We start from the raw sequence: 13710 nt of genomic DNA, 5'->3' as shown, positions 1-13710 counted from the left end.
ACTTTCACGTTCTCCGTACGTTACGGTCGGCTGCACAAGACTGCTGGCAAATGCCCCAGGGCGTTGCGAGCCGCTTCAGATTAACTTAAAGCAGGCATCGAAATCTTCAGGCGTTATTATTAGGCGGCAATGTTATCGTAATACGCCATGGTATCAAACAAAATACGCTACTAGGTTACTTAAAGTCAGCTTAAAGCAGATACTCAGCGAGGTTAGACACAGAGCATTTGGTAAGTTGGAATAACTAGTAACTTGGCATAATACTTTCAGCATATTATTTGACTGCTAAACAGATCGAGTTGTAATAACCTACAACGAAACGCGTCAAGAAATTCATGTTTGAAATTGACTCACAGACAAAAATGAGTGTTAGGTAAAAAACGGGTATTTTTACTATGTTTTTGTTATTTTTAAGGTGTGGGGATAACGAACGTTAAGTATGGGGATAACGAACGTTTAAGATAAACTTCTTTCACCCTCGTATCACTTGCTGAGCAGTAGTAGTTGCCATTGGAAAGCTTGCAGACTGTTATCGCGTTCTTCGCGCTGTGTTTTTTTCTCCCTCTGTTTCCACTGTTTGGTTCTTTGTCTGTATATATAGCTGCTATAAACCTTGGTATCTTGTATCAGACAAAGTTCACTATATTATATATTATAGATAGATGCCAAGGTTTATGACAATTGTGGCACTGACGATGATTTAACACGTAGGTAATAATCCCTATTTGAAAAATAGTTGTACTCGATATTTTGGTTTCGTGGGGGTAAAGGATATTATTTTTTTTTTGTTAATTTATGTCAGTGTTTAACTCACTGTCCGACGTGGCTTTTTTAATGTCATTGGGTCAAGCTCTTCTTAATGCGTTATCTAAATCATACGCTGTTTTCGACTTTTGTTTGCACAGCGGCCGACCGTAAACGCAGAATGTTTTTTTTTATCTTTTCCGTTGTTTAGATTGGCTAATTAGCAAGTGTCTGTTCGACAATTGAAAACGCAAAGTCATAGCTTCTTTATTTTTTCTCCAAAAATTATTGAGTTGCGAAGGCGCAGCGAATGGTTCTCGTTTTTCGCTGTCTGCGCAATTATCAAATTATTTTAAGAAGATGCATAACTGTGACTGTCGTGCGCGTTTTAAAGTCGCAATTTTTATGCTATAGTAGTTACTGCAAAAGTATTCTCTAAAAGTATAATATGACACCACGTATTTAGTATGCAATTGACATAACTTATTTTCCCTCAACTGCAGCATGTATTTTGGCTGACTTGACATCGCAGATATTTCGCTAATTGTGGCATATTAACACCCGGTAAAAAACGATTTTCGTTTAGAATCGCAGGTGGCGAAAGGCGTGCATGTAATTTAGCGTAGTCTTAGTAAACTGCGCTGATAATAGTCGATACTTTTGTTTAATTAATCACAAATTTTACTGTATAGGTTAAGTTTTCTCCTGAAGTTAACGATCGCACACTTACCAGTTTCGCAGCTGGCGCCTGACAGGAGTTTCGGCGACGCAGCTACGCATTCAAAGGTAACTCGAGTACATTAGGGGTGCTAGTAAACATTTAGTGGCAATCAGGGGAATGCGGTTTGTAAAGGTAAAGCATGGTTAGTGAATGGCATTTACTTACACCTTTCATCAATATGATGGAAAATTGTTTAGCCCTGGTTTACTAAATAGTTAATCTCATTTCTGTTTTTCAGAAATAAAATTATGTCAAATAGTCAAATCCATCTTGAAACAGCAGAGTCTAAAACCGAAAGTGACGATGGATTTTCTGATGATTCTGTTGCCACGATTACAGATTGGTCATCACAAGAACATCAACCTGTAAGTGAAGAGTCCGATTGTGAAGAACAAAGTAACTTGGATCAAATAGAAAAAGAACAAGACAAGAATCTTTCAATTCATGATGGTAAAGTCAACATTGATCAAACCAAAATAAAAAGAAAAGAAAAAAGGAATAACTTGAAAACAAATAAAAGTAAATCTAAACTCGAAAACATCACCATAGAGTTTCGATGTCACATTTGTGAAAAGTTGTTTAAAATGCGCGGCCTGCTCAATGAACATTTGGCAAGGTGTCACTTTAAAAAACATAAATGCAAGTTTTGCGAGAAGCGGTTTGCATCAATTAATGCAGTTGAAAACCACATGAGAATTCACACCGGAGAAACACCTTTCGAATGCAAAGAATGTGGAAAACGTTATAACCTGGCAGCAAATCTGAAAGTTCATAAAAGAACTCATACTGGAGAACGGCCTCACAAATGTCAATTCTGTGAAAGGCAATTTATTTATTTATCTGGTCTTCAAGCTCATGAAAGAATTCACACTGGAGACAAACCGTACATATGTAAAGAATGTGGAAAATGTTTTAACAAGGCTGGACATCTCAAAGTTCATGAAAGAATTCACACTGGAGAAAAACCTTTCAAATGTCAGTTTTGTGAAAAGTGTTTTACCCATAAAGCCAATCTTAAAGTTCATGAAAAAATCCACACTGGAGAAAAATCTCACAAATGCAAAGTTTGTGGAAAAAGTTTTACCTGTAAAGGAAATCGTAAAAGACATGAAAAAATTCACATTTGAAAACTACAAGATAAATCATAGATTTGTAAAAATATTCAAAAAAGTTACTTAGGTTTTCACAAAAAGTCAACCTCTTCTTAAACTACACAAATGGAAACCTTATGTGCAAATTTTGTGAATACGTTTTAAACAACTCCTGCTAATCTATTATGATCAAACTACTGTACAGATCCATGCATGCGCACTTAAATATATATGTCGTGTTATTATATATTCCATCTGCTAACTCTGTAACTACGGTTTTGTCGTTATAATGTTCGATTGATATATTGTACCAGGGTGAAAATTACAAACGATAGTCATTAAGTGCGTCGTATATGTGTAACAAGTTAGGGTTTATTTTACACTTATTCATCTACTTCCTACCTCCACGCAATAACGATAGGTTTAGATCAGGGCTGAATTACTAAAATGTTACAAGGAACGCAACAAGCAAAAAATATTTTCGCGGCATACTGAAGTTGATAGTACCATTGTTCTAACGTTGGTTCCGATGTTACTAAAATGTTGTGGGACGACATTACTGTTACGTGTTCACTAACACATTAAACACCTAAATTAATTAATTGCCATAAGCCAAATCTTGGACTTTGTAATATTATTAATTTATATAACGAACTAATAAATTGGGTTTTAGGTTAGCGCGTTTCAGCCTTTGTGCCAATCATTTTCTTCAGTTGCATAATATCATATTTAATGATGTTAAGTTTTTCATAGTGTTGTGCCGGTAAAGCAATTCGTCGATTTACTTGAAAAATTCCTGAGTTTTCGTGCGTCCGTTAGCCTCGTTTCAAACTTGAAATTTAACCAATTATCTCTTATCTATAAACAGTCCTTGCGGGCCGTGATAAACGCGCTCTGCAAAACAAGCCACTTGTTTTTCCGGCATCTTACTCCCGCTGCAAATTGGCCTTAAAAAAGCCACTGTGATCTTAAAAGAGTGTCTAGCTATGCGTACAAAGTGCCGGCCAGTTTTATTGGCCAAATATGACGTAACTTTCGTGTTACTTTATTTCTACGTATTGGCTACATACAATATATTATACATGTCGTATCTTAGCGATTTTTCGTGCGGGTCTTCAGCGCAGTGTTTACCCGACAGCGACCACAATAGGCGGTGGCTGTCTGTCACACATTAACGATTTTGGAGTTTTTACAGTAAAGTTTAGCTCTACAAAGCTCGTACAAAAATCGCGCAGTGGAATGCAAGAACAGCGCAGAAAACGATAACATTTGGCAAATAATACTGCATTTATAAAAACCGGGCGAAACAAGGATACAAACGTTTGATGTCCGGCCTCTGTAGTACGGTAGAAATGACTTCCTGAAGTGCGATAATTACATAGGTCCTTTTTATTTGGCCCAAAGGCTGAAATGCGCCTGCATTTCAATACGGAAGGCGTGGCCAATTAAGTGAGTGTGCAACTGTGCATGTGATGCGCCGCGCCATTCTGCGCACGCAAAAACGAAAAATACAGCCATAGCGAATTGAGGAAAACTTGCAATAGTAATGGACTAGCTGCCTCGAGCTAACTTTGACCACATTAAGCGTATATGGTAGGCCAAACCAGGGGGCACTATGTAAGGATAAATTGTATTGTATTCTCGACAAGCTTTCGCACAACTGTGCTTCATCAGGTCAAAGTTGAAGCGTGCTATAGAACATCAGGCTTTACGTAAAAACTAAGATGGACTGATCAACAAAGATATTGCAGTAATATAATATCTAAGGTTACAAGAGCAATCTATAGGGAAGGCTTTGATAGAAGGTCGAGTTAAATTCTCAGCTTTACAGTTTACATTCTTTATGACTTGGTTTAAACTTACCGTTAGACATGTTTTTGTAGATTAGTAGACATATAAAAACTCATAGGGACGAAAAAACTTAAATCGCTGAATTAACCGTTTAGCATCCAACCTTATGGTTATAATCAGAGGCGGGTCCAGGAACGGCAAACTTTTTGTTATACGTTATTGGAATCGATTATATAGACCTGTAAATAGTTTAAAAAAATTCATTTCGAAAAAGACCCGGTATTTTCAACGAAAAACTCGCACATTAAACAGTAAACATGTTTGCAGAAAAAAGTTGGGGAGGAAATAAAGTGTTAACGATTTTTTTCTTTTTAAAGTTTTAGTTTAGAGAGGCGCTACTTTAACAAAGAATCATTTGACAGAAATTATACAGTGGATAGCAGCATGTCTACATATATGGCAATATAAAGAGTGTGACAAAATTACCTTCAGGAGAGATGGTTATGTGTTTAAAATCGATCATATTAAGTTCAATAGGGCCGGTTCCTTTTTGAATATATGTTCATATAACTAATACGAACAACTAAAAGCGTGTGTAGCTCGAAAGAATTTTGAAAACAGTAATTTCAAAATTTAAAGTCATACGGCCGTCGCCTTATGCTGAGAAATATCGTTAAAAACATATTAAACAAGGTAAGATGAGAATCGCGCCAGGCTACATATTTTTGTACTTATCTGTTATATTTAAGCAGAAATAACGTTTAGTCGTCTTGTCCTGCCCTGTCACCAACATTGGGTAGTATTTATTTTTATTGTGCATGCAGCAAAGCAGGGCTGCTGGGCTGTTAAGAAATCAGAGTTCTCCCGAGTCCCGAGTCCGACTTTACAGCTTGTATTTCACAAATTTACGTAACTAAAATAAAGTGGATATTCAGCATTCCACTTATAGAGTTATTATAAAATTCATTCACACGCAATATATGGTTGGAAAATATTCCACCATGTGCTATGCTGACAATTTACAGTTAGCGGCAAGACCATCTTAAAAATTTTGTACTGCGCATGCGCACGTGACACTTGGGACTCGGTAGATTTACGTGGTCTTACTCAATTTCCGGTCGGACTCTGGCAAAACAAACCGACTCCGTCGAGTCCCGAGTTCCACTCCGACTAAGCAGTGCTGCAGCAAAGTGACTTGCACATATTAGGAACGTATAATCAAAACTTCATTCGAATAACAGAATCTGCCTAAATCCGAATGGTGAAAACAAACGATTCTGGTTTCATATCAATGCTAAAGATTAAACTGAGTACAGAACTTAGTAAACTAAAAATCAGTTTATTTGGATGCTATAATATGATAAATATATTTTCGCTAAGAATCATCAGTATCTTAATTCGAATGAAGCGTGATCAGGAACGTTGCAGAATAATTGAACAACTCCCTGACACACGAGATAATACAGGACTAAGTTACTTTGTTGTCTTTTAGGCGATGAAATTGTTTGTAATAATTACTTAACTTGGCTCATATATTTGCAGCCCAGTTATTATTTGTTCAGCAACATTTGAGTCGACGACACTTGTTAGTGTTGCTATAAAAACTTATAATCTATATTTTTCAAAAGTAAAAAAATCACAGAAAACCAATTTAACCTTGAAATGACTCAACTGAAACAACAAAGCGATGATGGGTTTTCTGACGATTCTGTTGCCACCTTAAAAGAAAAGTCATTACAAGAAGATCAGCCTGAAAGTGAAGATTTAGATTGTGAAGAACGAAGTGACTTGGATGAAACTGAAATCCACAGTGAGAACAAACATAAGGAGACGTCAAAAAATATTGGAAAATTTAAAAACAAAATCAACGACATTGAATTCCGGTGCAACATTTGTGAAAAGTTGTTTAAAAAGCGTTACGCTCTCAAAAAACATGTGGCTGTTGTTCACTTTAAAAAACACAAATGCAAGGTTTGTGGGAAAAGTCTCGGAACAGTTGGGTCACTTAAAAATCATACAAGAACTCATACTGGAGAAAAGCCATTTGAGTGCAAAGTTTGCGGGAAATGTTTTGCATTGACAGGACAGCTTAAAGCACATGAACGAATTCACACTGGCGAGAGACCTTTCGAGTGTAACATATGTGGAAAATGTTTTATCCAGGCAGGACATCTTATACAACATAAATTAACTCACACTGAAGAAAGACCGTTTAGTTGCCAATCCTGTGAAAAGAGTTTCAAGAAATTAGATCTACTTAAAACACACCAGCGAACTCACACTGGCGAGAAACCTCACATATGTAAAGTTTGTGAAAAGTGTTTTAGCAGGGCTGACAGTCTTAAAAATCATGAAAAATTGCACACTGGAGAAAAACCTTACAATTGCCAAGAGTGTGAAAAATGTTTTGCGCGTGCAGATAGTCTTAGAAATCATAACAGAATTCACACTGGTGAAAAACCTTACAATTGCCAAGAGTGTGGAAAATGTTTTGCGCGTGCAGATTATCTTACAAATCATAACAGAATTCACACTGGTGAAAAACCTTACAAATGTCTAGTATGTGGTAGAGGTTTTTCGAGTAAAGAATATTTAAAAATTCATAATCGAATTCACACTGGAGAAAAACCTTACAAATGCAAAGTTTGTGATAAATGTTTTAAGCGTAAAGTTTCTTTACAAATTCATGAAAGAATTCATACTGGAGAAAAACCTTACAATTGCCAAGAGTGTGGAAAATGTTTTGCGCGTGCAGATAATCTTACAAGTCATAACAGAATTCATACTGGAGAAAAACCTTACAAATGTCAAGATTGTTCAAAATGTTTTACCCAGGCAGCACATCTTAGAGGACATGCGAAAACGCATGATTCAAAGTTAAGGAAAGGAGGAACAACTTCTGTTGAGTAGGCTTCACCAAATCATCAATCCGTAAACAACATGAGACCCTACACAAGAAAGTCTGTAAAATTTGGAACTTATTTCATTTTCAACGCACAAAATAATTGACTTTAAATGTATTTCCTGCAATCACAGGCAAGTGTGATGTAAAACTAAAACCTCGGGAAAAACCAGCACCAATAAAACTCAAAGTTGTAAATAAAACTTAACTTTTATGCTTCGCCGACGCCAGAAAATATTTCCTGAAGTGTTTTGTTAGTATACTGTTTGTATCAGCATATATGAATATCTACAAGTCCTATTGTTGCGATTGTTACTTTCTACTGTATTAGAATGACCAACCTTGTATTCATTTGTAATCAATTGTGTTGTATTTTTAAACTACAAAAGTTTTTTGTATAGTTGCAACTAGGGATGTCTGATAATGTCGGATCTGAGCTAAGTGGTTGTACCGCTGCTCGTCGGATTTTAAAGTTTCATTATATAAATAGACGTCACGAAAAATTATCATTAATCATTTCAAGTTAACTCATTTTGCTTTGTAAGCATGCGGTATTAAATATGTCATTTAAATCAGATTTAATCGCAATACTTAATTTCTATAATTTTGAGTACCGGTATTGATAGGCAAATAAAGTATCTGACATCCCTATAATTGTAATGTTTCCATTTCTGCACAATAACATGTTGTTAAGCCAAGTAGGTAACCAAAGTAACTTATCCTCTAACAAGCGTATATGTTCTTAATAAGCTAATATTAACTATACAACAAAACATCAACTGGAGGTCAACGGCATAAGTTTAAAACGTGGGTCGAACTTTAGCGCGAATTAATTTTCAGGTTATATGTTTTTTTTACAATTTCGGCTTTTTAAAAATGTTTTTGTAAGTGTATAACAACGTACCTCGCTGACTAAACATGCCGCATTAAAAGTGTTCTCACATTTTATTATAAATCGGAGAACTTCACGGTGTATTGACGTCGGGGCCTGCTGCGCAAGACTGCAGTTAAAGGAAAAAATACGAACAGTTTTAGAAGGTAAAAAATGTTTCTGTGAATCAACAAGAGAGAAAATGTAAAAAGGTCTAAATTTGGTGAAATAAGTTAAACTTTCCAGGCAACGAAAACTATTTACTATTTCCAGGGAGCCATATATTTTATAAAAAACTGTTTATCAGGTAGCTTAATGTTATAGAATATATTCTGCCAGGGAGATATTTTGCGGTTCTGTTGTCTTGTACCCGGGTAATCGAGTATATTTATTGTACAAATGTACTATATCCGAACGCTTTTGCTTTAGTATACTACAGTTATTCCCAAACTGTGTGCACACTAGTCTGCATCGAGAGATTGTCAAGTGTGCCGCAAAGCTTTTTGTAATTTCGGGAAAAAAAGAGTTTTTTTGTATCACCAATAGGCGCAAAGCATTTTTAGACTTAAATACGCACTATTTAAGTACACTGAAAGCCATTGCAGACTCGCCGAATCTGTCGACCAATGATGCAAGCAGACTAGAAAAACAACTAGCCTGCAGTGAGGTTCGAACTTACGACCTCCGGTCAAGCCGGGACCGTCGCTCTACCACCTGAGCTATGCAGGCTCAGAGAGGAGCGAATCGAGAAACAACCATAGGCCAATGCTTGTTCAATCTGTTAGTATACAAGCAGCTTCATAATGAAGGGTATTCACAGTACCATATCATTCATTGAGACATTAACATATAGGTTTGTCGTGTGTTAAGGCGACTGTAAAACTACTCTAGTGTTGTTCTGTTAAAAGTTTGCCGCGAAATATTAAAGATATTTTTAGGGTAGCGCGAGTCAAAAAATTTGGGAACCACTAATACAGTATATTGCTCCAGTTTGCTATTATAATCTCCTGGAAAGAGTATTATGTATTAAAATATCCTCTTCCAGGGAGCTATTAGATAGAAGAACAAAACACGTTTAATATATAGGCTACTACCATGTGATAATTTCGCGTAGGGAATTATTTCGCAATTCAACCTTGGTATTTATTTATAAGTCAAGACATTGTCATTACAACAACAACAGAAATGAGCTTAATTGCAGCTTATAGCCTCTGCCATTTTCGACATACGCTAAACCAGTGGTTCCCCAACCAGGGGGGAATTTTGTAATTTGTAGGGGAGAATTTGTATTTGTGTCACAATATAAGCAATGCATGTACGAAAAAAATTCGAGAAACAAAATAGTTTTGTACTTGTTTACGAATTATTGCGCAAGTCTAGGTCACTTGATTAAGCTGATTGTGACGTCATTGTGTTTTCTGTGATATCATTTGACTTAAATAATGCTGAATTTGTCGATATATTCTGTAAAGTTATGCAGGCTATAAAAGCCAGTCAGAAGTAAGATGTCGATGTAAGAAGGCCTGTGTAGTGCGTAGGAATATCAGTGTAATGGGATTTATTGTGTTCTGCTGGGATTTATTGAGTTATTATTAGTAGCGAGAAGTTTCACTTTGTGTGCAGAGTCCATATAGGCCTAGAGCTTATAATCGAGAGTTTAATTTCGGTTCTAAGAATGACATTAAAATAATAAGGTAAACGACATTTTAGCTTTTTCTCGCTTTTATTGCATTCCGACAAACGCCTTGGGAACAAAAAACAAAAATCAGATTCCGTTATTGTGCTTGAACTTCCCTGCTAACCACCTTGCGAAGCAAATAAGAACGACAATGGGGTAAATCTGGTTTAATCAGCTTTTTCAAACCAACATCACAGTATGCAACAAAAAGCACTTGGGGAATAAGCCTGACATGCTTCAGAATAAGGTTAAAACAAGAGCTTAAGCATTTTCTGACGTTAACTTATTATGAGGTTACGACACTAGAAATAAAGAAGACATATTCGATCCTGTTAATTAAGGCACGTTTTGGCAACAACATTTTTTGTGTATTTCGCATCTCAAGAGTTATTTTTCTGTCGACGTGAGGGAGATCCCCTTCAGGGACTTCCCCAGTCTAGCGTTTGGTCCCACGAATTTCAAAACAAAAGCCAGCCAAGGGAATGCGAAGCAAATTGTATAACACCCGTTGAATGTATTAAAGATCACTTTTTAGGTGTAAGCAAAAACAGAAATGTGATAAAATGTTATATTAGGATTAACGAAATGTTAAAAATAACGCAATCGTTTGTAAGAATGTATTCGTATAAAACAACTCTTTTTTGCAAAACATTTTGAAACACGCGCAAGATGTTGTAAAAAAACGTAGCTATTTTAGTTGTGGGCCTCTTTGTTTTAGTATTTTACTTAAAAGCGATTTAAATTGTGAAAGATTTGACGATTTTTTTTCTCAAGCAACAAATAAATCAAATGAACATTTGGATACACCTATATTGACAAATGCCGATTTCCGACTAAAAGTTGTTGTATAAAAGTAGAAATTTAAAAGCTAAACGGCAAATAGGGCACGTTTTAATTAACAGTAAGGCACTATGCATTTAAACAAATTGCCAGGTGTGCAAGCTTAAGATAATATGAAAAAAATTATAATAATTGTTACCAAATACATACATCAGTTGGGATTCTGATTAAATTTTGTTATTTTAAAAAAACGTTAAAAAATTCCCTTGTTTTAAAACCACAATGCAAAGACACGAATGATGAATTAAGACACAAAATGCCACTAGCAACAGTTTTGCTAATTAATCATTACAAAGCATTAAATGGTTGGAACGTATGTTTTTCACTGTAGAATTGGGTTGAAACAAAATAAAGGTTTACCACAGAAATGAGGAAAACCACAATGATTATTTTTTATTATAACTGCTGCCCTGTAGTTAGTGAGTGGGAGGCGTTTGGGTATCTTAAAACACCTTAAAGAGCACAGCTAAATTATTCAAATTAAGCGGGATTTAAAACTTGTATAATGTGTTTGTAGAAGCTCCACTAGATATGTTTCCTACATAGAAGTTGGTTAAATAAAGAAAAGATGTAGACGGACTTAATTTGGCAAAATATTAAAAGTATATAATCTTTTAAAGAAAAAAATAAACGCTCAGAAAAGTAAAAACAAACGGCATCAACCTTTATAATAGATATTTTCTTGATTTTTGGAGCATAATGGTTGGAGGTTGTATGGAGACGTTAGTAAGAATATCAAAGCCCATACACAAGAAGTGTCATTTTTGAACGTTATGGGTTTGATATTCTTGTTTTTCAAGTAGGTAACCAAAGTAAAAGTAGGTAACCAAAGTAACTTATCCAAGTAGGTAACCAAAGTAACTTATCCTCTAACAAGCGTATATGTTCTTAATAAGCTAATATTAACTATACAACAAAACATCAACTGGAGGTCAACGGCATAAGTTTAAAACGTGGGTCGAACTTTAGCGCGAATTAATTTTCAGGTTATATGTTTTTTTTACAATTTCGGCTTTTTAAAAATGTTTTTGTAAGTGTATAACAACGTACCTCGCTGACTAAACATGCCGCATTAAAAGTGTTCTCACATTTTATTATAAATCGGAGAACTTCACGGTGTATTGACGTCGGGGCCTGCTGCGCAAGACTGCAGTTAAAGGAAAAAATACGAACAGTTTTAGAAGGTAAAAAATGTTTCTGTGAATCAACAAGAGAGAAAATGTAAAAAGGTCTAAATTTGGTGAAATAAGTTAAACTTTCCAGGCAACGAAAACTATTTACTATTTCCAGGGAGCCATATATTTTATAAAAAACTGTTTATCAGGTAGCTTAATGTTATAGAATATATTCTGCCAGGGAGATATTTTGCGGTTCTGTTGTCTTGTACCCGGGTAATCGAGTATATTTATTGTACAAATGTACTATATCCGAACGCTTTTGCTTTAGTATACTACAGTTATTCCCAAACTGTGTGCACACTAGTCTGCATCGAGAGATTGTCAAGTGTGCCGCAAAGCTTTTTGTAATTTCGGGAAAAAAAGAGTTTTTTTGTATCACCAATAGGCGCAAAGCATTTTTAGACTTAAATACGCACTATTTAAGTACACTGAAAGCCATTGCAGACTCGCCGAATCTGTCGACCAATGATGCAAGCAGACTAGAAAAACAACTAGCCTGCAGTGAGGTTCGAACTTACGACCTCCGGTCAAGCCGGGACCGTCGCTCTACCACCTGAGCTATGCAGGCTCAGAGAGGAGCGAATCGAGAAACAACCATAGGCCAATGCTTGTTCAATCTGTTAGTATACAAGCAGCTTCATAATGAAGGGTATTCACAGTACCATATCATTCATTGAGACATTAACATATAGGTTTGTCGTGTGTTAAGGCGACTGTAAAACTACTCTAGTGTTGTTCTGTTAAAAGTTTGCCGCGAAATATTAAAGATATTTTTAGGGTAGCGCGAGTCAAAAAATTTGGGAACCACTAATACAGTATATTGCTCCAGTTTGCTATTATAATCTCCTGGAAAGAGTATTATGTATTAAAATATCCTCTTCCAGGGAGCTATTAGATAGAAGAACAAAACACGTTTAATATATAGGCTACTACCATGTGATAATTTCGCGTAGGGAATTATTTCGCAATTCAACCTTGGTATTTATTTATAAGTCAAGACATTGTCATTACAACAACAACAGAAATGAGCTTAATTGCAGCTTATAGCCTCTGCCATTTTCGACATACGCTAAACCAGTGGTTCCCCAACCAGGGGGGAATTTTGTAATTTGTAGGGGAGAATTTGTATTTGTGTCACAATATAAGCAATGCATGTACGAAAAAAATTCGAGAAACAAAATAGTTTTGTACTTGTTTACGAATTATTGCGCAAGTCTAGGTCACTTGATTAAGCTGATTGTGACGTCATTGTGTTTTCTGTGATATCATTTGACTTAAATAATGCTGAATTTGTCGATATATTCTGTAAAGTTATGCAGGCTATAAAAGCCAGTCAGAAGTAAGATGTCGATGTAAGAAGGCCTGTGTAGTGCGTAGGAATATCAGTGTAATGGGATTTATTGTGTTCTGCTGGGATTTATTGAGTTATTATTAGTAGCGAGAAGTTTCACTTTGTGTGCAGAGTCCATATAGGCCTAGAGCTTATAATCGAGAGTTTAATTTCGGTTCTAAGAATGACATTAAAATAATAAGGTAAACGACATTTTAGCTTTTTCTCGCTTTTATTGCATTCCGACAAACGCCTTGGGAACAAAAAACAAAAATCAGATTCCGTTATTGTGCTTGAACTTCCCTGCTAACCACCTTGCGAAGCAAATAAGAACGACAATGGGGTAAATCTGGTTTAATCAGCTTTTTCAAACCAACATCACAGTATGCAACAAAAAGCACTTGGGGAATAAGCCTGACATGCTTCAGAATAAGGTTAAAACAAGAGCTTAAGCATTTTCTGACGTTAACTTATTATGAGGTTACGACACTAGAAATAAAGAAGACATATTCGATCCTGTTAATTAAGGCACGTTTTGGCAACAACATTTTTTGTGTATTTCGC

General features: G+C 35.7%; 1 protein-coding gene across 1 annotated transcript; it reads left to right on the top strand.

Moving 5' to 3' along the window:
- Positions 1-6009: 6009 nt before the first annotated feature.
- LOC146166518 (uncharacterized) lies at positions 6010-7257 on the top strand. The gene has a single exon (XM_083387124.1). It carries the CDS (start codon positions 6010-6012, stop codon positions 7255-7257), a length of 1248 nt encoding a protein of 415 aa, XP_083243250.1.
- The last annotated feature ends 6453 nt before the right edge of the window (positions 7258-13710 follow it).

The sequence above is a fragment of the Ascidiella aspersa genome, chromosome 1 (genome assembly GCF_963924565.1).
Source record: "Ascidiella aspersa chromosome 1, kaAscAspe10.2, whole genome shotgun sequence".
Lineage (NCBI taxonomy): Eukaryota > Metazoa > Chordata > Ascidiacea > Phlebobranchia > Ascidiidae > Ascidiella > Ascidiella aspersa.
Note: the sequence above shows the minus strand (reverse complement) of the source record. Positions and strands in the feature narration are given on the sequence as shown.